The sequence below is a fragment of the Lipomyces japonicus genome (genome assembly GCF_038497905.1).
Source record: "Lipomyces japonicus strain CBS 7319 unplaced genomic scaffold V1514scaffold_8, whole genome shotgun sequence".
Classification (NCBI taxonomy): domain Eukaryota; kingdom Fungi; phylum Ascomycota; class Lipomycetes; order Lipomycetales; family Lipomycetaceae; genus Lipomyces; species Lipomyces japonicus.
Genome location: NW_027117820.1, coordinates 47,938 through 72,498, shown reverse-complemented (window position 1 = coordinate 72,498; position 24,561 = coordinate 47,938). Strand labels below are relative to the sequence as shown.

At 38.7% G+C, this 24,561-nt stretch overlaps 10 protein-coding genes across 10 annotated transcripts; 5 read left to right on the top strand and 5 right to left on the bottom strand.

Moving 5' to 3' along the window:
- The first annotated feature begins 19 nt into the window (after positions 1 to 19).
- V1514DRAFT_303542 (restriction endonuclease type II-like protein) lies at positions 20 to 1,704 on the top strand. Its single transcript, XM_066925604.1, has 4 exons — positions 20 to 380; positions 440 to 543; positions 604 to 617; positions 663 to 1,704. Exons 1-4 carry the CDS (start codon positions 117 to 119, stop codon positions 1,355 to 1,357), a joined length of 1,077 nt encoding a protein of 358 aa, XP_066784779.1. The 5' UTR covers positions 20 to 116; the 3' UTR covers positions 1,358 to 1,704.
- Positions 1,705 to 1,749: 45 nt separating this feature from the next.
- On the top strand, positions 1,750 to 3,934 carry V1514DRAFT_326781 (nucleolar protein 4). Its single transcript, XM_066926859.1, has one exon. The coding sequence runs from the start codon at positions 1,854 to 1,856 to the stop codon at positions 3,924 to 3,926; it is 2,073 nt and encodes a 690-aa protein (XP_066784778.1). The 5' UTR covers positions 1,750 to 1,853; the 3' UTR covers positions 3,927 to 3,934.
- On the bottom strand, positions 3,908 to 5,776 carry V1514DRAFT_326777 (Tim50p). Its single transcript, XM_066926858.1, has 3 exons — positions 5,734 to 5,776; positions 4,165 to 5,671; positions 3,908 to 4,111 (listed from the first exon to the last, which is right to left on the bottom strand). Exons 2-3 carry the CDS (start codon positions 5,614 to 5,616, stop codon positions 4,073 to 4,075), a joined length of 1,491 nt encoding a protein of 496 aa, XP_066784777.1. The 5' UTR covers positions 5,617 to 5,671; positions 5,734 to 5,776; the 3' UTR covers positions 3,908 to 4,072.
- Positions 5,777 to 6,183: 407 nt separating this feature from the next.
- V1514DRAFT_326775 (armadillo-type protein) lies at positions 6,184 to 9,247 on the bottom strand. The gene is made up of 5 exons (XM_066926857.1): positions 9,071 to 9,247; positions 8,914 to 9,014; positions 8,731 to 8,865; positions 8,009 to 8,679; positions 6,184 to 7,961 (listed from the first exon to the last, which is right to left on the bottom strand). The coding sequence occupies exons 1-5, from the start codon at positions 9,209 to 9,211 to the stop codon at positions 6,232 to 6,234; spliced, it is 2,778 nt and encodes a 925-aa protein (XP_066784776.1). The 5' UTR covers positions 9,212 to 9,247; the 3' UTR covers positions 6,184 to 6,231.
- A 471-nt stretch (positions 9,248 to 9,718) lies between these two features.
- Positions 9,719 to 10,752, bottom strand: V1514DRAFT_326772 (flavoprotein-like protein). Its single transcript, XM_066926856.1, has 2 exons — positions 10,593 to 10,752; positions 9,719 to 10,522 (listed from the first exon to the last, which is right to left on the bottom strand). Exons 1-2 carry the CDS (start codon positions 10,608 to 10,610, stop codon positions 9,932 to 9,934), a joined length of 609 nt encoding a protein of 202 aa, XP_066784775.1. The 5' UTR covers positions 10,611 to 10,752; the 3' UTR covers positions 9,719 to 9,931.
- A 1,287-nt stretch (positions 10,753 to 12,039) lies between these two features.
- Positions 12,040 to 14,241, top strand: V1514DRAFT_303528 (uncharacterized protein). The gene is made up of 3 exons (XM_066925603.1): positions 12,040 to 12,194; positions 12,253 to 12,839; positions 12,914 to 14,241. Exons 1-3 carry the CDS (start codon positions 12,087 to 12,089, stop codon positions 13,995 to 13,997), a joined length of 1,779 nt encoding a protein of 592 aa, XP_066784774.1. The 5' UTR covers positions 12,040 to 12,086; the 3' UTR covers positions 13,998 to 14,241.
- Positions 13,976 to 15,404, bottom strand: V1514DRAFT_326764 (P-loop containing nucleoside triphosphate hydrolase protein). The gene is made up of 3 exons (XM_066926855.1): positions 15,220 to 15,404; positions 15,077 to 15,155; positions 13,976 to 15,016 (listed from the first exon to the last, which is right to left on the bottom strand). Exons 1-3 carry the CDS (start codon positions 15,297 to 15,299, stop codon positions 14,072 to 14,074), a joined length of 1,104 nt encoding a protein of 367 aa, XP_066784773.1. The 5' UTR covers positions 15,300 to 15,404; the 3' UTR covers positions 13,976 to 14,071.
- Positions 15,405 to 15,456: 52 nt separating this feature from the next.
- Positions 15,457 to 16,593, top strand: V1514DRAFT_303521 (uncharacterized protein). Its single transcript, XM_066925602.1, has 4 exons — positions 15,457 to 15,618; positions 15,671 to 15,713; positions 15,769 to 15,952; positions 16,004 to 16,593. The coding sequence occupies exons 1-4, from the start codon at positions 15,506 to 15,508 to the stop codon at positions 16,342 to 16,344; spliced, it is 681 nt and encodes a 226-aa protein (XP_066784772.1). The 5' UTR covers positions 15,457 to 15,505; the 3' UTR covers positions 16,345 to 16,593.
- A 428-nt stretch (positions 16,594 to 17,021) lies between these two features.
- V1514DRAFT_326759 (uncharacterized protein) lies at positions 17,022 to 18,173 on the top strand. Its single transcript, XM_066926854.1, has 2 exons — positions 17,022 to 17,783; positions 17,840 to 18,173. Exons 1-2 carry the CDS (start codon positions 17,070 to 17,072, stop codon positions 17,903 to 17,905), a joined length of 780 nt encoding a protein of 259 aa, XP_066784771.1. The 5' UTR covers positions 17,022 to 17,069; the 3' UTR covers positions 17,906 to 18,173.
- V1514DRAFT_326757 (thioredoxin-like protein) lies at positions 17,795 to 18,541 on the bottom strand (the record flags this gene model as incomplete). The annotated part of the gene is made up of 3 exons (XM_066926853.1): positions 17,795 to 18,230; positions 18,279 to 18,368; positions 18,423 to 18,541. Coding segments are annotated over 3 exons (517 nt in total), but the record flags the coding sequence as incomplete, so codon positions are not given.
- Between the last annotated feature and the right edge of the window lie 6,020 nt (positions 18,542 to 24,561).

The following is a 24,561-nucleotide window of genomic DNA, read 5'->3' as shown; positions in this document are numbered from 1 at the left end:
GAAATATGTTTGCGTTGGATTTTGTTGTTGCTTAATTAACTTTTCGCGTGATTTGACTTCCATGTATTAGTACACATATGAACGTCGGCTTTAAATCATTTTTATGACAAAAGTGAATGGACGAATTTTTTCTAGACGAGGCCGATTTGCTGGCTCTTCAAAATCTTGAGAGCGAATCACACAGGCCGACGGTGGAAAATTCGCAGCAAAGCCGGCAAGTGAAAACTGGGGGAAATCCTTCTTCAGCTCGGTTGACAGATGCGGGGGCATCCACCAATTCTCGATCCACACCTTCAGCTAATAAAATTTTGCAACCTGTACCTCGAAAGTTAGCCGATTCGAGCTCAAGCTCGACCACCATAATAGTCAGTCCTAGACAAGTAAGTAGATGCTCCGCACGAGCAGATAAACCGCTCATACCAGCTAACCGTAGCGTTAGAAAGATAACCCAATTGTGAAACACATAAAGAACATCCAATGGGAACTAGGGGATATAATACCTGATTATTTAATTGCTTCATCAATAGCCGTGCTATTCTTAAGGTTTGTATAGCAAGAGTCTTAATGAGTGTTTCAGTTTAGCTTACATGAACAAAAATACAGTTTGAAATACCATAGTAAGTTGTACGATCTAATGATTGAGGATCATGCTTAACAATTAGGACTTCACCCTGAATACATTTACAATCGGATTACAAAATTAGGCAAAAATTTTAAATTACGAGTGTTACTTGTAGTTGTTGATATCGAAAACCATGCCGAATCAATCAAAGAGCTTACCAAGACAAGTGTTGTCAATGATATCACAATTTTTCTAGCTTGGAGCTCCGTCGAGGCTGGTTATTATATATCACAATTTGGCGTCCTAAAATCTGCGGCCCCCACATTTATTCAGGGCACTCAAAAGGAAGATTATGGCACGAGGATGGTGAATGTTTTAACTTCTATCCGGGGTGTTAATAAGTCTGACGCTGCTAGTTTGATTAGTACGTTTGGAAGTATTAAATTGGCTGTGGGGGATGGTGGTCGAACTGCTTCTAATATTAGTGGATGGGGTGATGTGAAGGTTAACAGGTTTAGAAGAGCAATAACTGAACCATTTGTTGCAAGAAAACGACTGGGCTCTAAATTTCGTAATGAAAACGCAGTTAATACGACCGGACCACCGAAAACGGGCAGCCGTGCACCAAGACAAAACGAGAATCAACACAATGCCGCGGCTAATATTGATAACAATTTAACTATTGCTTCAACGGATCAGGAGATCAACTTTAATATCAAGCTTTTGAATTCTGATAACACAATGGGGGGGATTATGGACGAGTTGAAAAAGCTTCGTGAAAGGACAGTATCGTGAGAATTAGAGTTGATCTTCAAGCCTAGACTTCGTGTTATTTTTATCCACAAAAAGTATTTTTACAGTTATTGTTTTAATTTGTTTGATGTGTGATATGTATAACTTATTACGGAAACAGGACTACATCATTTTTTATTTGTTGTTTATGAGTGGATATGGGTTTCCGTGTTCAAGGAAGGTTTACACAGCTTGACCATATTTTCATAGACCAACGACACAGTACACACGACTCAATAGTTTTCTGTCTACTTATAATAAGAAATATATATAGTAATAGTTTTTTGAATGTACATAAGTTTTATATTTAGTTATTGTATGTACATCAATATCGAGGAAATTTAAGAAGGTTTAAGTTAAACTTTAAATATTTTTTTTTCTCCCAAGCGCAGCAACGTAATTTAGTATAAGAACTTCTTCTCATCTCAGCTCTTTATATGTAACTCTACTTTATGATTTATAGAGGTTCGTCGATTCATATTAAAACGACTGATTAAAAATGTCAAAAGAAGAAGTTAAGCAACAAGAAGTTGTAAAGAAGGACGATGAAGATTCCAGCTCAAAAAATACGACGTTGTTCGTTCGATCACTTCCACCAAATGCAACTTCAGAATCTTTGGCAGATTTTTACTCTCAAATAGTCCCAGTAAAGCATAGCGTTGTTGTGACTGACAAGCAAACGCAACAATCCAAAGGGTTTGGATTTGTTACATTCGCACTCGCAGAAGATGCACAGAAAGCTCTTGTTGAAAGTAGGAAAACCAAGTTTGAAGGATCTCTACTACGAGTTGAAGTTGCTAAAAAAAGAGAACGAAAGCCTGGAGATGAATTGGAAGTTCGGCAACCCAAGCCTGATGTTAAGCCTAAGCCTGCGCGTACGCGTTTAATTATTAGAAATCTCCCATGGTCTATTCGCAACCCAGATCAACTAACCGATGTTTTCAAAGGATATGGGAAAATTACAGAGCTGGTTATTCCAAGAAAAACTGGTGGACGAATGTCTGGATTTGCTTTTGTTAATTTTAAAAAACGTTCTTCTGCTGAACGAGCGGTTAAAGAAGCCAATGGGTTCAGTTTAGATGGACGAGAGATTGCTGTTGATTTTGCGATTGAGAAGGACCAGTGGACAAAGCATGTTGAAGTCGGAGAAACATCAAGTTTGAAGTCCAACGAAGAATCAGAAAAAGAAACTGATAGCCAGAATGAGGATAGTGAAGATGAAGAAAGCGAAGTTGACGATTCAGACCAATCACAAGATGAAGAGGAAGACAATGAAGAAGTCAACGAAGACGATAGCGAACATGATAGCGACGAGTCAGATGAGGGCGAAGACGTCGACAACAGTCCTTCCAAATCATCGAAAGAGCACCCTTTTAAAAATAACTTTGATACTACGGTTTTCATTCGTAACCTTGCATATTCAGTCACCAGTGAAATACTTGTGGAGCATTTTACTTCGTCGTTTGGCCCTGTTCGCTATGCATTACCAGTAACAGATCGTGAAACCGGATTACCTAGAGGCACAGGCTTTGTGTCATTCCGGGACAAAGAATCTTACACGGCATGCTTGGCTAGTGCTCCAAGTAAAGTCCAGGAAGGATCATCTCTCATCGCAGACGATACTGATAGCAGATACGTCCTAACTGATCGCGTGTTACTTATCAGTCCTGCTGTGGATCGAGGCCGTGCAGAAAAGTTGGCAGAGATCAGTGCTACCAAAAGACTTGCCTCTGAAGGAAAAGATATGAAGGATAAAACAGATCGAAGAAACATTTTTTTGTTAAATGAAGGCCGGATATTACCTGAATCAGAGCTGGGCAAGTTAATTTCAAAGGCTGATATGGATGTTCGCCAACGGTCATATACTTTAAGGCGTCAACAATTACGCTCTAATCCATCATTGCATCTTAGCTTAACGCGTTTGGCTATTAGAAATATTCCTCGCAGTATGAGTGCGACACAGCTAAAGCAACTAGGCAGACAAGCAATTGTACGATTTGCCGAAGAGGTAAAAGCTGAAACCAGAGCTCGATTAACTAAAGAAGAGCTGGAACGATCTAGAATTCATGATGAAGAACTTGATGTATCGGAGAAACAAAAAAAGCGAGGGGTTGTTAAACAGGCAAAAATTATATTTGAAGGTTCCGAAAAATCCGGTAGGAGCCGTGGTTATGGGTTTATCGAATACTCTTCACACAGGTTGGCGCTCATGGGACTGAGATACTTAAATGCGAAAGAAATAGGACCACAAGATTTGCATAAGTTGGTGCCGATAACAAAGAAGGGCGGTGAGGTATCAAACCAATTAAAGTCCTCAGACATTGACAGCGGCGACAAAAGAAAAAGGCGCCTGGTAGTAGAGTTTGCTATTGACAATATTGAAGTTGTCAAGCGTCGAGCTGATCGTCAAAAGGGGCCACCCAGTAAGGAAACATTTACAGAAAATAATTCAAAAGACTCTAAAAAGGGTGATGAGAATCCAGGCACTCGGAAGCGCAAGGAAGATGGCAGTGGAGTTTCGCAACACAGTAAAAGTAATAATGGAAAGAGGAGAAAGTTTAAGAAGAATTAGTTGTTGATATTTTATAATAAAAGATTTTTTAATCACAAGATGTAGTACTTTCCGTACAAGTAGTATGTGCTTGCTTTTAAGAGAGTGGCATTTTCAAAAAATTGCATATATATATACTGATCAATTATACAATCTTTATTCTACAACTAATTATTTTGTGATTGCTGCGCAGAAGGATCCAAACTCTAGACATTTGTTAGCAGTGAAAACAGCACAAAGTTTTGTTAATAATTCATACCGTCAATGCCTTTCCAAGAGTGAAATTTTGTTCAGCTAATAACTGGCGCTCACGCTCCTTTTCTTCGGCTAAAATCTTTTCACCATTCTCAGCAATAAATTTTTGCATATTCTCATAATTCTTAATTCCTTCTTGTCGAATAAGGTCGATCATGAGTACTGGCTTTTCAGTTTTAGATTGAACTCCAAAATAGTTCAATACAAAACCAACAATACCCGATCTTTGTTTTTTATTTTCCCAATTCCTAATTAGTCTCTCACGAAGTTGTTGTTCACGTCTAGCATATTCTTCGATATAATTGTTTGAATCTTCGAATGTTTTCAACACTGTTCGCACATCCTTAACATCACTGGTGGCAAAGAATTCAAGTAAAGGAATAAGTTCAACAAGTTCAGTGTCAGATTTATCACCGGTCCATTTTGTAAGAGGAATTGTATTCTCTGGTTGACGAGAAAATGCTGCTGGTTCGGAATCGATAGTTACAACCTTTGAGAGATCACGATTCAACTTGGAAATGTCCTTTACTACCTTTCCCTCAACATAATGCGTAGATTCTCTAAACAAAGCACCTGATATATATGCATGATACGGATCCAATTTCATGATTATGCGCTCGGCGTTACTAGCATAGTCGGAAGAAAAAATCACAATCTCGTAATATTGCGAGAGATAACCCAAAAAATAATCAAGACCCGGTCGTTTATATGTCTTCCAACCATCCTTCATTGTCCATTCTGAATGCGTAAGCACATCTTCAAGACCTAAAATTAAAGTCAACGGCCTTCTGTACTCTTCTGGAACAGGAGGCAGTTCGGGTTCAAAAGCTGGCCCAGTATAAAAGCTAAAAATACCAGATAAACGTTCCTTAAACCTATTATAAACCAAATCAGGGGAATAGCCGTTGGGTATATCTCGGTGAACTTTTTGTTCTTCCGGCTCCCAATCACGGCCCAAGTACAGACCGCTGGCGATGGCCAAGACAGATACAAGAGATAAGGACAAAACCAAACGCCTAGTACGTCGTGCATCTGTTGCTGCTTGATAATCTGCTCTCTTTGCAGTGCCAGCCCATTCTGGCTTGCTACCTGTTCCTAAACCTTCCGTTTCGCCAGCGGTTGAATTCGGTTCCTGTGCCCCTGAATTTATTTTTTCCTTTTTAGAATCAGCATACTCTTTATCAAGATCATTGACAAGATCTTTCAATCCTAAAGATTCCGTAGAGATATCTTGCTTAATTCCTGCCTGGCTATTTTCTGTCTTGGTCTTATTGTCGTTTTCCGCACCTAAAAATTCGTTGTTCCCAGATTTTGATGCAAAAGTGCGATTCAACGTCACACGAGACAAAAATAGGTTTGATTTTGTTCTTAAAAGAATAGGTGAGGTACAATGCTCTACCGTTCGAATAACAATTTGTCTACCAATTGCTCTTGACGCAGTGGCAAGGCTCATCATTTTTGTCTTCAGGGTATCGCTTGTACGATCGATTAAGTTGTTAAAGATTGATCTCCTATTTCAAATTAATTAATCAATCATGTATATTCGAAATAACATCATAAAATTAAAACCCACAATATTAATAACCAATAGCTACAGTTAAAAACATAAATTGATAATATGTTTTGAAGTGTAAAAATTACCGATGAAAACCTAACATGCAAAGGTCTTTACCCTACTTGCCACATAAAGTTTGAATTTTTTTTTTGTTTTGGGTATAAATACAATACTGGGCCCACCTCGGTTCAAAATTTTCTTTCTTCAGAAAGTTGACCCCCATTGCAGTGCCTATAGAATATTTCATTATGAGTGTTCAACTTTTTTTTTAATTGATGGCTGTGTTAGCAGCTGATCATACATATATCAAAAATTGGCTATGTGATGGGTAGATAGACGTTCGATCTCCTATAAGAACAGGCCATGCGAAAGCAAATGTTTTCTGCTTATCATAAACATTGGTTTGTCCCGTTGGGTTGATACATCTTTGTTAATAATACAATACTACTTTTTACACAATTTTAAACATAAGCTTGAGAAATAAATATATTATGTGAACCAATTATTAAAAAATCATTAAATTGTTCGGCTCAAATTTAAACTTACTTCCACGTCTTCTCCTTCCAATTCAGCAAGAATATCTTCTTTCGCTCTTGCCAGCTTTTCTGCCCTAGAAACTACTTCTTCTCTTCCATTCGTAATTTGGCTATGTAAAAAACTGTCTAACGCTAGTGCTGTAAGTTTTCGTGCTCGTGGGTGTCCCATGTTTTCAATTTTCTCGGTCCAGACGTCTAATAGTAAGCCCAGGTATGACCGTCCATCAGCATGGGACGGCCTCTGCGTAGAATAGATATCAATAAATTGAATAATTACTTGAATATCAAGAATTGCTAATCGCGAGTAAATAGTTAGGAACCTTGTAACATTGATTGACGACTCGTGCGGATCAAAAATAGCATCAGTCATTCTTAGTAGCAGCCGAGTTGAAACAAAATCTGAGATATAATCTTGCATAGGCACAGCCTCAATAAAAAGTTCAATGATGTGAGTCACAGTGTAATTGGCCTCTACTTTAAGATTTCCAATAAAACTTGTCAAAATGCTAAACACGACCTGGCCATAATTTTTTACAACGTATGCTGGTGTCAGAAGAACATAAGCTTCTAGTATTGCAAGTTCAATTTTTAGATTGTCGGTAGCTTGATCAAGAGATTTCAGTAAGACTGGTAAAAGGCTTAGTATTTCCTCTGTGACTACTGGTGTCTTCTCTACTGTGACCTGCCACAGCTCGAGCGCATCTTCCATCAAATATAAGTGCATATCCGAAGTTGGATCTGAGATTGTTGTAATAAGATTGGTATATCTGCTATGAAACTTTGATGACTCACGACCAACAGCTCTAATAATATTTGTCAAAGCTTGCAAAATTGCTCCCTTGAGCATATGTTCTTCACCTGATTGATCCCACAACACTGGAAGTATGCCCATTATCTCATCAGCAAACGGGAAAATATTTGAGTCTGCCACTTCTACTATGACTGAGATGACCTGAAGTAAACTTAACTTTGTTTCAATCATTTGAACTTGTCCCATCAATTGCAAAAAACGATCAAGAAAAAGTTTCAAGAATGGCAAGAAAACTTTAAATTTAAAATCCCACTCATCCACAGCGCACCGTAATGCAGCCGCTGCACTCAGTTGAACAACCAAGTCGTTTATTTGATCTGAAGAATCTGTAAGTTTTACTAAAACTTCATAGATATTTTTTCTTATTGAAGGGCCGCAATTAACAGATACCCAGTTGGAAATTATGTGAGCTATTCGTCGAAGTATTATTCTCTGCATCGGATATATGCTTAAATTAGAATCCATAACCTCGCGTTCAAAAATCTTTGTAAAAATTGAATCGAATTTCACATCGTCAAATAAGGCATTCGCACCAACACTAAATGCGCAGTACACAGCATCTTTTGCCAGAATTGCATCGTCAGATTGATCTGACGTTGTTGATAATAGATCAAAAATTTGAAGAAACCTCGGTCGCAGTAAAACTTTGAAGTTTAATAAAAGATCGACATACACCCTCTCAGCACAAGGACGAAGTTGATATTCCCAGCTATTTTGTGATTCATCATAAACAAACTGTTCTGGCTCTTCTAACCATAGCTGAAGGTCGGTTGGTCTAAGTCTTAAATATGATCTTAACAGTATGTCATGTACTTGAATAGCAAAATCATCAGTGAACAATGTAACTTTTACCAAGTTAATTGCCGATTTGGTTTCTTCCCTGTCTTGAGGAGTGCGATCTATATTTTCAGCACTTTGCTACAACTATTCAAGATAAGCCACTTACACTTAATTGTTACCGTTCCATCGCCAAAAGCAATTTTAATACACTTTCGCAATAAAAGTAGACCTCTTATGACTAGCCTCTCCCAAAATTCATTGCCTTCTATTTGTTTTTGATGAAAAACTTCCGCCTGTGACTCAAGGATGGACATGTAGACTGCCACGACTTCAAATGGTTGTGGCATAAGAAGAAATGCAGTTGGTTGTCGCTCGCACAGGTCAGAAAAAATCTTTCCCAGCGTCTTTATATGTTGTTCAAGAATCGAAGATTCAATTTTTCTATATGCATCAATAAATCCTTTAAGATGAAAACTTGCAGTTTCAAAGAATTCCCTAGCCTCCGTTTGACGATTCGCAAACTCGTATCCCTCTACTACAAGATGCCGACATATTTTTAATGACAAGTAGCCTATGCTAGATTGCAAATTTGTGTCGTTCGTACTTGTTGCCAATGCGTTCATCCATATGTTGGTGTATGTTACGTACCATTGCCCAATAAAACGTACCAAATCAGGAGTCGCTTGTTGAAGTGCAGATCGCGTCTTCCCAAACCTTGTAGAACATATGACCTTTACTATTTGATTTAAAACAACCAATATGGAGTTTAGCCTTGCAAGATTTCCACTTTCGTGTGCTTCATTGGCGAGCTTTACCAAATCCGAAAATAATGATGGCCTAAAAATGAATGTTTTAGCATTGTATATATAATCAGTAATTAGATCATACCATTCTACTGGAAAATCGATCCTTGATATCTTAGCTATTGCAAGCGCGTTCTGTGCTACGAGCTGAGGGCTTGTGACAGTAATGGTGTCTCTAATTTTTCGCCGAATGTCGTTCTTCTCTTCTTTTGAAATAGCACTGTAAAATTAGTATTCTTTATTGGCTTTCGCAAAAAATTAAACTTACTGAGGAGCTGATCGCCGCCAGTACTTCTCAATGCCGTTTTTGAAGTATATTATAGCTAACCAGCGAATTTCGATAGATAAGCTCTCGTCAATGAAAGCATCCTTATAATCAAATTATTAAATACAGCAGTTATAATTTATCTATTTATTAAAATCACCTGTAACAATGAGTAAAATCCAGCTTGTATTTCCCAGTTTTTGAGCTGCTGTTCAGCAGCCAGACGTGCTTGTTCAGATCCGATCTCTTGAAGCGTAGCTGCATGTAGAACATTTAACAGATCTACCGGAGCAATTGTCATAATTATTGTTGCTCAATTAGATATTTTCATTCAAACTATATGCAATATTAGAATAAATTTTGTTTGGACATATAGAATAAGCAAACATTAATTAAAAGAGGGTAACGATTTGTTTTCACCCAAAGCATATATACAAAATCAAATTCTTCATTTGTTCGATACGTAAATGTTTCACTAGTTGAAAAATATCAACTAAAACACAGCACTTTTATGCATTTCTATAGGCAGTCTACACTCTTTAATACTGTGATTTATTGTGATATTATATATGTTAACCACAAAGAAGATTTTTTAAATTTGTAATGGTCTTCGGACTAGGGTATTAGCTACCAGATTTAAGATGGTACCAGTATGGTATACGTGTCTTGTTCATGCACGTATAGGTACTACTACATTACATTACGTCTCGAACCAACATGCAAAACACATGAAAGTAGTTCTGTTTTGTAACTACTAGTCAGCTTTCTTCTATGTATCTAGCGAAGGCGCACATCAAGAATTAAATTATTTTACGTGTGAAAATGATTTATCTGACATTAATCTATTAATCTAGGATACACTGCAACTCTTAAACCCACATATTCCTTCATCTTCTTCCTTGCGCTTTACCGGTTCAGCAGGCTTAGTAGACTTAACTTCTGCAGTGGACTTAGAAACAGGTTGTTGCTTGTTGACAATAGGAGCCACAGCACTCTTGCTTGTCACATCGCTGCCATGTAGTCAATTGAAAGCCTTTGAGACTTGTTCATAGAAGGACTTTCCTTGGATCGTAGCAATCTCCTTCTCAAGATCAGTCAACTGTCTGGAGCCGTCAGCACCGGCAAAAGTACCGGCACCCCATGGTGAAGATCCATGAACTTCAGTCAAGTTAGTGATCTGAGCAAAAGCGTTCTTGTATCCGAGAGGAACGTAAATCAAGCCGTGGTGAACATAGGTTGAGATGGCATTAGCGAAGGTGACCTCCTGACCACCACCGGGAGTTGAAGTGGACACAAATTGGCCAACGTACTTTCCATGAAGAGCACCTTGAGCCCAGAGACCACCGGTAGCATCCCAGAATGCTTTCCACTGGCCGGGGAAGTTTCCAAATCTAGTTGGGACACCGAAAAGGAAAGCATCGTACTCAGTGAGAGTTTCAGGAGTGGCAATGGGATAGCTTGGCTTAGGTGGAGCATAAAGCTTCTCAAGAACGTCTTGTGAAAGAGTCTCTGGGATCTGGTAAATAGTGGCAGAACCGCCGGCCTGCTCTATTCCGGCCTTTTCAGCTTCAGCCACGGCAGCAATATGTCCGTATAAAGAATAGATGATGATCTACATATATGCAACAAGCACTGTCAGAAACAAAAAAATTCAAAAAATAAAAACATATTTTAATACTTACAGCAACTTTAGGAGCCATTGTATATGATTAAGCGATTAAAATTAGAAGGAAATGATGTACTGACGAAAAGAAATCAGGCTGGAGGGTGGGTCGAGCGAGCCCTTTTAAGCTTATACGGACATGCAAGACTATTGGCTGATTACGCCACGTGAGGTAAGCCTTACTCAAGCACAATAAATAACTACGCCATAACTGAACTCTTTTTGTATTAATTATTATTACTTGAGTGAGCGAGCCTCACGCTTCCGGATTTGAAATCATTACTTAAATTAATACCACAATGTAAAAATATTAATATTTCACCATGGGAATAATAATTTATAAGGTCTATTTTAAAACGTATTTCAAATTTATAAAAGGTCGCATTGACCAATACAAAAAATCTGTTCGGCATTGTACGTAAGAATTAGTTTTGCTTTGTACTGTCCATCACAATCAAGTAATACAATTGTATCCACCCGTGCACGCAAGGTGGGATACATAATAAAAATAAGGCATAATACTTTTCCATTGTGAGCCCCTTTCTGGCATTTTCTAAAATAACCCGCACCCTCAATGTAACTGAATCAAGCCTAAATCTCGGCCCGTGGCGTATTTCGGCCCGATGCAATTAACTAGTTGTTACTTTCTGGATTACCTAATTATACGTATTTTTTTTGTAACGTCATTCCGCCACATTTGAGCAAGTAATGAACCCATGTAGTTTACAATTGCATATATAGATATAGGGCTTAGGTCGAGCGGAACAACAAAGGACGTATAGATGGGCCTTCCACGTGGTCACATTCTTGTGATTGCATGGAAGGCAGAATCTGTTTTGGGGTTTACGGAATCACAGTAGAGCAGGGTCGTACCCTTGAACTGCTTAATGCACAGCATTGCAACATGTAAACACGGACATTGCGCATTACGAGGATGTGTCGAGCGGTAGAGATAGGAAGCAGCTTTCTCGGAAGCTCGAAAAACTTGCTGCCGCTAACGGCCGAGAAACTGAAGGACACAATAAAATGGTGCTCTCACTGGCGGTGCGGCCCAATTAAAGTTACCCATCAAATCGAAAACATTTCTTAATAGTAGTGCGACTATTGTGGTCTGTTCTGTAAGATGCCTGATTCATCCTGTTTGATAACTACGATGGCCCTTTCTTCTGTGTTCCGGTTTTCTAGACCTTGCAACGGATATCCCATGAAGTTAATCAGGTTTCAACCTCAGCTTCCTCTAAAACTAGCCTAGTGTGACACTTCCGAAAGCTGTCGTCAGTCTGGCCAGAAAAGGAATCAAATTGATACGACGTTAGCCCAATAGTGACTAAGCTATGACTACACGTTAGATTACCCCAAGTGCTATAACCAACTGCATAGTTAACTAACTCATCGGGTTGCTTATCAACCAAGGCGAGCACGAACCCCTGAGTTCGATCTACCGTAACTGAATTTGCAATTTCCATCCTTAAATCCATCTGGATTACTTTCTGTTTGAGGATATATACTCATCATGGCCACCTCTATTCAGTGGTCCGGTAGCGTATATGTGCGCGGGTCTTCTGAATCTCTGCGATTGTTTCTGCTGACTATATGCGTTGCCGGCCTGCAATTCACATGGATAAGTCTTCTTGTAGCTGCTTACTTTGCCATGGCTATGGTGTTAACTTTTTTTTTACGGAGTAGAACAGTCTTATGTCAACGTCTATTTGCTTTCCTTAGGATTGTCCAAGTCCTTGCTTTCTTCTGTATGGATAGCTGGTCCCCTTTCTGGTCTAATCATGCAACCGGTGGTTGGCGCCTGGTCAGATAACTGCACCTCTTCCTTTGGTCGTCGTCGACCATTCATGATCATTGGGTCTATAATTGTTTCTCTTTCTCTTATGCTCATGGCCTGGACTCGTGAATTTATTGAATTTTTTGTCGATTCAGAGTCATGGACTAAACCACTGACAATATCGTTTGCGGTGCTTTCTGTTTTTACTGCTGACTTCGCTGTTAGCGCTGTTCAGGCTTGCTGTCGTGCCATTATTGTTGATACTCTTCCGAAATCCAAACAAGAACTTGGAAATGCTTGGGCGGGGAGGATGGTGGCAGGTGGTCATTTAATTGGCTACTTTTTGGGGTTCATTGATTTAGTGGCATACTTCCCGTTTCTTGGGTCTACACAACTCAAAGTTTTATGTGCTATATCGTCTATTGCTCTTTTAGTTTCTATTGCAATTACATCTTGGGCAGTTAATGAACGTGTTTTAGTCACAGTCCAGTGCGTGTGCAAACCATTTTTTTTTTTTTTTTTTTTTTTTTTAGCTCTCTATGAATCTAACTTTTTGGTAATAGTTCGAAAGCGGACACGACATTACGAGGTATTTTCAATGCTCTTTTCACTACCGGATTGCATCTGCCTTTAAAAATTCGACGTATATTGACAGTCCAATTGTTTGCTTGGTATGGCTGGTTCACGTTTCTTTTTTACTCTTCGACCTGGGTCGGAGAAATCTATGTTAGATATGAAGCTCCAGAACTTTCTGATTCTTTAGATATCGTAGGAGATATTGGTCGTGTTGGATCAAGGGCACTCACTATATATTCTACTGTGACTCTATTTTGTTCACTCATTTTGCCATTTTTTGTGGTGAGTCCGAGCTCAGACTCTCACCATCAACTATCAACGTATGCAGATTTTCCAAAATTTATAGGCAATTTTTTAGTTTCTATTGCACCCTACAGACCAACGCTTTCTACTGCTTGGATGATTAGTCACATTGTATATGCTTTTGCAATGTTTGGATCCATATTCGTTCACTCAGTAAGAGCTGCAACTATAATAGTCGGAATATGCGGTTTTTCTTGGGCCTTAACAGCATGGGCGCCATTTTCATTATTGGCGGAAGAGATCAGGAAGATTTCTTTTGCGGAATCTGAATATTCTTACGAAAGCCTTTCTGCATCTGAGGAGGATATCGGATCTTTTCAAGAGAATGACAATACAATCTCGATTGGTTTTGCAAAACAAAATAAAGACGTAGTACGACCGGGTCGTGCCTTCGATAATGAATCTTCCTCTTCAGGTGACAATGGAATGAACACAATTGAAGATGAATTAATTAATGATTCTATAGTAGACGGGTCATCTTTATATGAGGAAAACGCAGACATAGCAGACGAGGAGTTTCAGGAGACTTCAGAACGTGCTGGCATATTTCTTGGTTTGCTCAATGTGTCCATTACCGTGCCACAGTTTGTTTCTACGTTTGTATCTTTTATCATCTTCTCAATCCTGGAACCTGGTAAATCAACCGAGCTTTCAGACCATGAGAGGCCAAATAAGGAAGGAGTTAATGCGATTGGAGTCACGCTTCAAGTTGGAGGTCTTACAGCATTGATAGCAGCATATATGACACATAAACTAAGAACATCTTAGTGGAAGCTAGAAAGATTTTCGGTATCTTGTTTGTTTATTGAATTGTCGTAGAAATTACAAGAAATTCATAGAGTCTATGTGCGTTCCAAAATTTTTGACAGTTTTACTAACAAGTCAAATATGGTCAAATGTTCATCAGCACCATCAATCAGCCGTTTATCTGCATCTGAAATATCCAACACAATTTTGTTTTTAAGATCACCCCTTATAAGTTCGTTTAAAACAATCTCATCGTGAATCTGACTGAGAAGTTGTGCTGAACTCCAACCGTCCAAAATTGTAGACTCAATTGCATTTTGCAAAGCTGTAAAGTGTTCACTATTTTTTAAATTAGATTGGCACAATGATGTTAAACTCTGAATAGTACTATCCGGAATTCGTCCAGAGACATCTTCAATAATCTTCACGGTGACAATCTTTGCGTTATCGGCGTTTAAACCATCGGTCTCTTCCGAAGTAGGAGGGCGCAATTTGGCTGCTGACTGTAAGAGAGTGATTGCCTTTCTCAAGTCACCATCGCCAGCTTTCAAAACAGACTCTAAAACCCCATCCTCGTACGTTAGCTGTTCAGAATCACATATGTATTTAATTCGTGAAATGGCATCAATGGAATCAAGTGACCTAAACCGGAATTTCGAGCATCTGCTAGCTAACGGTTCGATGATTCGAGTGACATAGTTGCAAATAAGACAAAACCTCGTGATTCTAGAATAAGTCTCCATTGTTCGCCGTAAAGCGGCTTGAGCATCCTGAGTCATGCTGTCAGCCTCGTCTAGAATAATAAGTTTATATGGAGGACACGGATATTGCTTTTTGGATGCAGCCGAAGGATTTGAAACCGTAGTACGCGCAAAGTTTTTGACTTTCTCGCGAACAATAGCGATTCCTCGCTCGTCAGACGCATTCAATTCTAATACGCGACTTCGCATTAATTCTGGTCCGTAAAGTTGCTTAGCTAAAGCCAAAATCGTGGATGTTTTGCCGGTTCCCGGAGGTCCATAAAAAAGCATATGAGGCAACTGTAAATAAACGCATTAGTTGAGATGCATACGACTCATCAACAAATAAAAACCACAAACATTTGAAGATTCAAGAGTCCTCTTTAAAACTAAAACTGCATGATCTTGAGAGGAAATGTCATCTAATTTGGTTGGTCGACTGTTCATGGTTAAATAAATAGCGCGTTCGATGATCTATGCAGGGATACTGATGGATGACATACTATTTTTCAACCCAAGGAACTGCCTTGGGCGTTGTGCTTGAAAATGATTCTGAGTGATCTTTTGTAAAAAATGAAGCCATTTTCTCTCCTTTTTGGTTAAGATTATGGATAGTAAGAGCGTGCAAAAAAGCGACAACGCGTTGTCTACGTGTTGGGCTGGTTTTTGGCGACGTGCGGCTTCGTTTTGGTGATGAAAGGAGTGCGATCGATTGGAATATTAAAAGGCACTTTCATTCAAAGCCATGTGCCATTTTTTTGGCTGTTGATTGTAATATATTGTTCACATATGGCCGACATTCGTGGGATCTTGCGGAAACGGAAAGTCGATTTTGGTCGGCATCTTGTGCGATCATTAGATATCATGAGCTACAGTCATCTACTTTATATTTACTTCATGGAGTGAGTGAACCCGACATGTTTAGTTCATTTATTATTAACTGATTCATGACAGCGTATCGTTGATGCGGCTTCTTCTTCGAAGTGTTATACAACTTGTAAGAAACGATCAATAATAACTAGTCATATGCTTCATTAATTGAGACTTTTAAGAACTATTTAACCCCCAAGCCGTTTTCTCTGCCCCAGACGGCTAAATCAAAAATTATTACCATGATCGTGCTAGGCTCCAACCTGTACTGCTTTATAGTACACCTATTTGGTAGTCTTCCGGCTAGCCGCGAAGCCAGTGGTGGCTATTTGCATGGTGGACTGACCATTGAGTTCATAGGACAACGTATGTTTTGCAACTGGTATCTTTTGACGGGCTTGTTAATTTATATTTTAGAAACCACAACGTCTAGGCTAAAACTTTTGTTTTCAGATATCATTGTTGTCTTACTTCAAATCACAATATTTCAGACTACACTAAACATACAAGAAAACGATTCTCAGCTAATTTCAGAAAATCTGCCCAGAACAGGCCATGCAGATCCCTCACAATCATTAAATTCTCAAACAGAATCAGGCGCAACAACGGAAAATTTGTTGAGAACGAATGATCAAACAATAGAAGATGAAGAACGAGGTTTACGAGCAGAACAATCGAGTGGCAATGAAACTGATTATTCGGATGGGTTTTCTGGCGAAACAATAGCAGTTGAAGTCAACTTGAGAAGGTTTAGGTGACGATCATGTCGTCAGACTGAAGATGACCAGACTAAATGGCTTTTTTCATATAACTGAATGAGAACCCCCAAAAATGGATTATTCGGGCATTACTAGAAAGTAATTAATAGAGGTTGATGTAGCCTTTTTTATGAGCAAGTTTCTGCGTCATCAAGCACTGTAACGATAGGTACAATAGAAGTAGTTTATGTCATGGTATTAAGCATATTTAAAATAGTACAGTCTTTAGCTTTGTAGTTCTATATGTACTCACATAAATAATTAACAAAAAGCACTGTAATATATCATATTACTTTTCAAGATACAATCTTAAATAACAATAAATAAGATCAAAAGTCCAAATATTCCCATCACAACTAACAATACCTCATCGTCTGTTGGCGAATTCGTTGTAAGTGCACTTGCACTTATGGAATCACGTGCTAGTACATTTAAAGATGATTTGTATGTTAGTTTATATATTATTATAAAAGGGAAAGCAGAGTTATTATAACTATATGTTCATAAGGTTAATTTAAAGAATGTTTATTGAAGCCAAGCTGTGACAGGACAGGTATCTACGTAGTGTCTGCACATTTTGTGGAATATACATTTAATTTAGTTGAATCGATTGAAAGCCGTAGTTACTACTTTTAAGTTTAATTGTTCTATCCAATTTATAATATGTACTGCTTGCAAATTAATTACCTTGAGTCTTCCAATCAACATTAAAAAAATAAATACAAATGTCAGCCAGGTCACGACTAATACCTACAATTGAGACAATAAAACATCAAACTTCGGAATATTTTTTGTCTAATCATGTCAAGTTTGGTATTCCCACGGTTTTTAGATCATCATTTATCAACATACCAGCTAGTTCGAAGTGGGTTTGTTCAGATAGTAGTCTCAATGTGGATTACTTCAAAGAATTGGTCATAACGTCGTATCCCGAGCCCTATGTGTCCATTGAAAAGGGGAACTTTGATGTAAATAATAACTTGAATCAGGACGACGACAGTAATTTTGCACGTTTCGAGGTCCCCTTTTTGACATATCTACAATTGCAGTCAATATACAAAGACATATATTTGGCTCAGACTCCACTTCTTGAGTTGATACCATCGCTTCAGTCTGATATCGGCTCAGTACAAAATTTTCTTCCATCAAACGACTACATCTATGGAAATAGTGCATGGATCGGAAGGAAGTCATTCACGCCAAGACATTATGATGCAAACGATAACTTGTACATAATGATTACAGGATCGAAAAAATTTACTCTTTGGGAACCATCCAAGAAGCCAGGTGAGCTCATGTTGTGCAACGCGAATTTTCGCGCGGCAGAAGATAAAGAGTCTCCATGGGGTGAGGTTGTATTGAACGCCGGAGATGGTATTTATATTCCACAGAGATGGTGGCATGAGGTCAAGGGATGCACTGACAATACTACTATTAGTGTGAGTAAATTTTTCGTGTGTTATAATTTGTAAATTAACTAACGTTTAATTTGCAGCTCAACTGGTGGTTTCATTTGCCTCAAGTATATAAAAACAGTACCACTAATTTAAAGTCCAATTAATTTTTTATACCACCAAATTACAATTTAACACGACTTTTCGAGATCTTCAATCTGCGGCCTCCATTTTTCAAAAATTCACCTTCAAGCTGGTTTTGTCCATGTAACAAGCGCATCTCGTCTCCTCCGCCTAGACTCTTTCCACCGACAAACACGTTTGGAACTGTCTTTCTGCCAGTTATATCTGCAAGAGCATCTTGTAATTCATGCCCATGCGGATCAAGATCTAACTCTCTCACATATGGCGCAGGCGAGATCTTGTATTGTTCGGATAGTAGTGATTTTACAAATTTTGAATGCGGACAATAGGATTTGGAAAAAATAACAACTTGTAATTTGTCAAAACAGGCTCAACCATACTGAATACGATACATACCAGGTGAGTTCACAAGCAAATCTCGTATCTCATCTAACGGTTCGTATCCATGGTGAGTGGGATCAAAACTTTCTGAGTGTTCTTTCTTAACTATATCTCGATTAATATAACGAAAGTCACGGAGGATTTAGTAGTTGTACGCACGTTTTTTGAAATCTGGGACCTCATAGTCCACCTGGCCAGTGGAACGTAAAAACGTGATACTGCCAACAAGAAAAATAACAAGAAAAATAATAGTTCTTGACCACTTTCTAGAAATCATATTTGACAAATATATATACAACAGACGAAACGCAGAAAATCAAATGATATTATCTCAGCTGATAATTAACCCAAACCCAAATGATTCGTTAAATTTTTTTCTATTCAACTAATGAAATTAAGAAACAAGGCCATTACAAAATTTACTACCATACGAAATTAAATCAAAATTATCAGAATTTAAAAATAAGAACTTTTATTAAAAAAATGTAGCTTAAGTCATTCGCTGTCATTGGGTCAATACCACAATAACAAACACACCGAACAACACAAAGAAACGTCAATAAAGGGAGCAGGGAACGGAGGATAGCCTACGATTTCTTAAAAAAGAAAATATGAAACCCTCAACTGCGCATTATTGTAATGCAGCTCCGCTGTTGTAATTATACTAAATTAATAGATTAAGTATAACCACTACTGTAGAATTGTTAGTTTCCAATTCAAAAAAAAACATAATCATTGCAAAACATACCTGATGATGTAAAGAAAAAAAAAAAAAATTTGAGCAAATGCGCTCTCCTTTTATAGTTGAGTTTTCTTAGTAGGGTAATGTTGCCCTAAAAAATTTTTGATTGCGACTTCTTACCAAACCAAGCAAGTCGCGTTCGTATTCGGGTAAGCTCGTTGGCCAATTCATCGAAATCATGAACCGTCAACAGAGCAGTCCGCCGGCATGCTGCTAACAATTCTTCACTGTTATCTATCTTTTCTTGATTGGTTTCTTGTAGAACCAATCTCATTCCCAGAAACGGCAGGCTTCCGGAAACATATAATAAACCTAATATTACCCAATGGGATAATACATGCCAATCAAAACAAATGTGGTTATAGCTAAACGTAGTTACATAATATTGATCACCAGATGTTTTCTTATGTATATGTGGTAGCCCATTTTGGTTGTACTTCTATTTAATATAACTTTTGTAATGCTGATGTACATAATATATGCGACATTATACATAACGCAAAAAAATATTCTGCCGAAGTCAAGTGTAACTCCTTCCGCAATATCACGTCTTTCACGTATCTGAATATACTAAGAATTACACATCACGCTTATGTTATATAAAAATATGATTTAGGAGAGGTAGTGATTGAAGAAGAACCAAATATATATATTTTAAATTTGCAGCAAGGCACGGGAGCTACGTGTAAAACATTTAAGCTAGTTATTTCGATGTATTTCCTCTAAAAGTTTCACTTCACTCATCTTTTCTCAAAAGACTCATGTACAAAATTCTTCCATCCCATCATCGAGCGCAAATCAAGATTTTGCCCGCAAACTTTGGGAACTAACCCCGTGAGTTCAATACACCATCGCCAGTGTCGAAAATTCCTTCAGTAAAGTAGGATAGCAGATCATTTTAAACCGTCAAATCATACAAGGAATTACGCAGATACCCCCCAGTACTGCAAAGATCTCCAGCCATATACACCACAGCCGTGACCCGCATTTTCCAAATAAAGTCATTCAGCTTTCCTAATAAACATCGCGACCATGACCCAGGCTCATAACTAACCGTTTTTTTTTCGATTTTTTTTTTCTTTAATAAAAATTATAATAATGCATTCCGCCATGACGTCATACCAGGTCAATACCAATTTAAGCCCATGAATATACCTCTGCTATAGTACAATCATGACTTGGTATCGCTTAAGGTATAGTTTGCAGAAAATCTGGATAAATTATGATATCGAAAGCATAATAATGAACTAAACATTCGGCAAGTTTTCTGTATGTGCCGACTAATATATAAACGCAAAATATCCATAATCCATTCAACGATATTTTTCATAATACATCATTGGGGTACCACATTTTCTTTTGTCTCTGTCAGTGATTTTTGCAATATCATCAGCCACTAGATCAATGATAGGCGCTCCACTAAAGTCCGATACTTTATGGTCAAGTTCCCTGTTATAGTTAGCTAAAAATTAATGCAATCATCCCATTTTTAGGCAGGTTATACTCCACACTCATCAGTAAATCAGATAACAACTCGTTTAAACGCTGGCATTTTCATCATCATTTTGACATCCTCCAAGCGCCGATGACCAAGAACCGAACGTTGGAAATTTCTTGCATATCCACGTTGGTGTGTGAGCCCTCCCCCCGAAGGCACACCAACATTCAGCAATATGCATCATGTAATAATAATGAAACACCTCGATGCCCTTTCGATCGACCATGACCAAAACGTGCGTTATCAAACACATCAGCCCGAACAATACCACTGACAAGTGTATCGCTCAAGATAGTTCATTGCTCACACAGCCGATGTCGACGTGTAAACCCTCCCCCCGAAGGCACGCCAACTAAAATAGCTGTGCGACAAAATTTTCATCATGATGTGCGGAACTCAAATACACGGTCTCACCGCCGGCGTCACTTCGGCTGATTGAGACCGGAACGTGTTCTAGATTATTGATTGACCATGCACCCGACAGAACTCAGACTTGGAAACCCCAAACAAAATATCACTGCAGCAAATTTGCTAAAGGACTCAGCTTAGCACATATTGATTGTTTGCTGCACCGACGGTTTTGCAACTGCCATCACCTACCATTAACAAATGTGTCCATCCATCATTGCTCGACGCACGCCGTACCGCGCTGATTTGTTCTCACGCTGGTTTCTTTAAAATTTATCGTACAATTCGTCATTCAGAACTATCCTTTCTGTCCAATTACTGAATCTGCTGTGTAATAAACCCTACTCCTGTTAGAATAATTCATTTTGTTAAACTTTTTAATTACCTTCAGAAAACACTATGTTCTTCAAACAGCAACATGCCAAGCGACATTTATCTATTCCATCATTATATACTCGGACTCAAAAAAAAGCCATTCTTTATATACCGATGGTCAAAGCTCGACAATAGAAGTTTCTTGCTGCACATCCAGGTTGACGCGAGAACCCTCCCCCCGAAGGCACGCCAACTTTCAGCAATGTACGCGATGTCTTAGTATGACGAACTAGGCTATACTTAACATGCCGCTGGTCGGTATCACTTGGACCGACCGTGAACAAAATGTGCTTGTTTCACGCACTGATCCTTTTAATCTTGATTAACAAAACAAAATCGATAACTGAAGACCACCCATGTACGCCAACGTGTGAACCCTCCCCCCGAAGGTACGTCGACTACCAACAACATGCTCCACATCTCATCCTGATGTACAGAACACATTTGTACCTGATCTCAGTCGCCGTGCACTACTTCGGTTTACCGAAATCAAAACATGCTCTGCTTGTACATCAATACTTTGACCATGATACGACTATTGCTCATTCTCATCATATATACATTTTCATTGCGCCCAAGATATATTGGATAACCGGCCTCAACGCCGAAGCCACTCCGGCTGATCGAAACCGGAGCATGTCCTGTCTGTAACTAGACCATCCGATTCGATAAGGGTAATTAATTCCAAAGGCAAATCATGCCAAAGTAAGGCATATCGACAGTTTTCTAAAATAAAACCTGTCCCAGCATATTTTGCTCAAGCCACTCAAACAAAGTTCTCTAACATGGTCAGCTAGCTCACGAAAGAAAAAATTTTTTTTTCAACTCACCCTTTTTCAAGTAACACCATCTACAAACAATACTTTTATACCATGCATCGGACCTTCAAACATAAAGATTTCTCATATGGAAAAACCTTACAAAGCAAGATTATGGCGATGACACTCTCGTAACTGGAGCCATAATCGCGCACAATTTTGAACTGTGCGTAAAAATATGTACCTGGGATCCAAAAATATATGAAAGCCGCAGGGGAGAAACAAAAAAATATAAATCTAAAGAAATAACGGAAACCAAGGTACCGAAATTTCATAACGTCGATCGCTAAGCTCGCCGCTAGATATTTTCTTACACACAACTGTCAATAACGTGCACAATGTCTCTTAATCGCGGTGTCGTGCATTAACTCAGCTAACTGCGACCAAAACAAATGCGCTTTTATCCACACTCATACTTTGATCTTGAAACAGAGATTTATAATAAGTCTAAGATTCAAGTTCGTCACAGGAGAAATCTCGCATATTCAACATCAACGTGTGAACCCTCCCCCCGAAGGCACGTCGACTACCCACCATATATGCAATAACTCGGTATGATGTGCAAAACAGTTTCGTATAGGATACGGCAGCCATGCATTACTTCGATTTACCGCATCCAAAATGTGCATCGACTACATGTAAATATTTTGATCTTGCTGATCAAGATCGTCACTGGTAATTTATCCCACAGTAATGTTAACACGTGAATCCTCCCCCCGAAGGCACGCCAACTACCGAACAACATGTGCAATAAATCAATTTGATGTAAAAATACGTTCTTAAATGGCCACGGTCGCCGTACATAACTTCGGCTTGCCGTGACCAAAACGTGCATTGTTGTTTTATGTGAACTTTATAGATAAAACAGAAGTTGAAAAAGCAAGAGCGAGCATCAAACTGATTACGTGTCACAGATTATGCGCCCATTACGTCTATGAACTATGATTTTCGTTAACCATTTGTTCAAATAAAAACAAACGCAAAACATACCTTAACTCTGGAATTTTGCGTTAAAAAATATATGTCAAACCCTCCCACCCCCCGATTTATTAAGTTCAGTGCATGCTTCGAGTATTATATATTTTAAGAAAGCTTTGATTGGCCGACTTATATTCGACGCCCCCCTCCACTTGACAGGAAAGATCTGTAGCAAACAGTGCAGATATCTCAGTATTGACACGGCTGCTGTCGTTACCAAACCGTAACCAAAACTTGTCGTGTAGCAAGTTCTCTCAGTATCGAAACGGTGCCGTCATCACCTCGGCAAACCGTGACTAAAACTTGTCGTGCCGCTTACTACGAGCTTGATGGTCAAATTCAAGTCGACGTAGTAAGCAAGCATAAAACCGATCAGTTTCACTTTGTGCGTCCAAACCACTACAAACTATTATTTTGGTCAACCCTTTGTTCAAATCAAATCAACACAAACATACCTTCACTTTGAATTCTGCGTTAAAGATATATTTTTTCAAGTTCTCCCCAAATTTAATGCACACTTCGAGTATTATGTGCAAAGCTTGCTGGAAAACACTTGAAGCCCGCTGATTCTTTAAAAAACAAATTGTTCAGAATATTTATCGTAAGCACAATACTTGCGTTTGATTTGAAAATAGTGTGCCATTATTCCGTGGATGAAAGCGATGAATGAGGAGGGAAAACTATTCATTGTTTTGTTGCCCCGCGCAGTTGGGCATTATGTACTAGGGCATCTCGCTTTTGAGGCTACGACTTACACGTGACATAGTCGAGTCAAAGCCGGGTAAAGCCTAGAGAAGAGCATTTGTTAAAGCTCAGTCTCGTCACATTATCAAGGAATGGATTCCTTCACCATCCCTGGAAGCATGGGATCGGATCAAACTAAGAGCTCGCTTTTTGTGCCAGCAACTGACCCGGTTTTGGCACAAACTCCGGCCGGCAGACGATCCCGGTTTTAGAGACCGCTGGCAGCATGGCGCGAGTCGGTTACAAGCTCGCGCACCGGTCGCTGAGGAAACTCCGCTCACAGTTTTTCTTTACCAGAATTGTTTTTATATAGTAATAAGAAGATTTTTCGTTATAAGAAGATGTTACCAATATTTTAGGGATTTTACTATATAAAGAAAGTGGTCAAAACCCGCCTTTGGGCCGAAAGGACTCCTGTAACATGTATTTAAAAGCGCAGCTACAGCCTGTGTCCTTGTCATCCGTCCAAAATCAGTATTCATCTATAAAACGCCAGAATACTTAGCAGCACATATGTTTATTATTATATAAAACTATGTTATTTACTGTTTAAAGTAATTTTACACTAATTCATTTTGACGATAATGACACCCAGCATTTCTTCAAAGAAAACTGAAGACCAATTACATTGGCTGAAAACCATGCATTGTGCCAAAAAAAAAAGGACAACCCTCATGCATCTCAAAAAGATCTTTGTGAGTGGTTTCAGAATAAATTTGATCACATTCTTGCATC

Coding starts and splice junctions, on each gene's coding strand:
- V1514DRAFT_303542 (XM_066925604.1), top strand. CDS start 117: ATGGACGAATTTTTTCTAGACGAGGCCGATTTGCTGGCTCTTCAAAAT. Junction 381..439: donor TAATAGTCAGTCCTAGACAA/GTAAGTAGATGC, acceptor CCGTAGCGTTAG/AAAGATAACCCAATTGTGAA.
- V1514DRAFT_326781 (XM_066926859.1), top strand. CDS start 1,854: ATGTCAAAAGAAGAAGTTAAGCAACAAGAAGTTGTAAAGAAGGACGAT.
- V1514DRAFT_326777 (XM_066926858.1), bottom strand. CDS start 5,616: ATGATGAGCCTTGCCACTGCGTCAAGAGCAATTGGTAGACAAATTGTT. Junction 4,112..4,164: donor CTCTTGGAAAGGCATTGACG/GTATGAATTATT, acceptor ACAAATGTCTAG/AGTTTGGATCCTTCTGCGCA.
- V1514DRAFT_326775 (XM_066926857.1), bottom strand. CDS start 9,211: ATGACAATTGCTCCGGTAGATCTGTTAAATGTTCTACATGCAGCTACG. Junction 9,015..9,070: donor GATTTTACTCATTGTTACAG/GTGATTTTAATA, acceptor TTTGATTATAAG/GATGCTTTCATTGACGAGAG. Junction 8,680..8,730: donor ATCGATTTTCCAGTAGAATG/GTATGATCTAAT, acceptor ATTCATTTTTAG/GCCATCATTATTTTCGGATT.
- V1514DRAFT_303528 (XM_066925603.1), top strand. CDS start 12,087: ATGGCCACCTCTATTCAGTGGTCCGGTAGCGTATATGTGCGCGGGTCT. Junction 12,195..12,252: donor CCGGCCTGCAATTCACATGG/ATAAGTCTTCTT, acceptor CTTTTTTTTTAC/GGAGTAGAACAGTCTTATGT. Junction 12,840..12,913: donor CGTGTTTTAGTCACAGTCCA/GTGCGTGTGCAA, acceptor TTTTGGTAATAG/TTCGAAAGCGGACACGACAT.
- V1514DRAFT_326764 (XM_066926855.1), bottom strand. CDS start 15,299: ATGGCTTCATTTTTTACAAAAGATCACTCAGAATCATTTTCAAGCACA. Junction 15,156..15,219: donor GTTCCTTGGGTTGAAAAATA/GTATGTCATCCA, acceptor AACCATGAACAG/TCGACCAACCAAATTAGATG. Junction 15,017..15,076: donor GGACTCTTGAATCTTCAAAT/GTTTGTGGTTTT, acceptor GTTTATTTACAG/TTGCCTCATATGCTTTTTTA.
- V1514DRAFT_303521 (XM_066925602.1), top strand. CDS start 15,506: ATGGCCGACATTCGTGGGATCTTGCGGAAACGGAAAGTCGATTTTGGT. Junction 15,619..15,670: donor CTTTATATTTACTTCATGGA/GTGAGTGAACCC, acceptor GATTCATGACAG/CGTATCGTTGATGCGGCTTC. Junction 15,953..16,003: donor CATTGAGTTCATAGGACAAC/GTATGTTTTGCA, acceptor TTTATATTTTAG/AAACCACAACGTCTAGGCTA.
- V1514DRAFT_326759 (XM_066926854.1), top strand. CDS start 17,070: ATGTCAGCCAGGTCACGACTAATACCTACAATTGAGACAATAAAACAT. Junction 17,784..17,839: donor CTGACAATACTACTATTAGT/GTGAGTAAATTT, acceptor TTTAATTTGCAG/CTCAACTGGTGGTTTCATTT.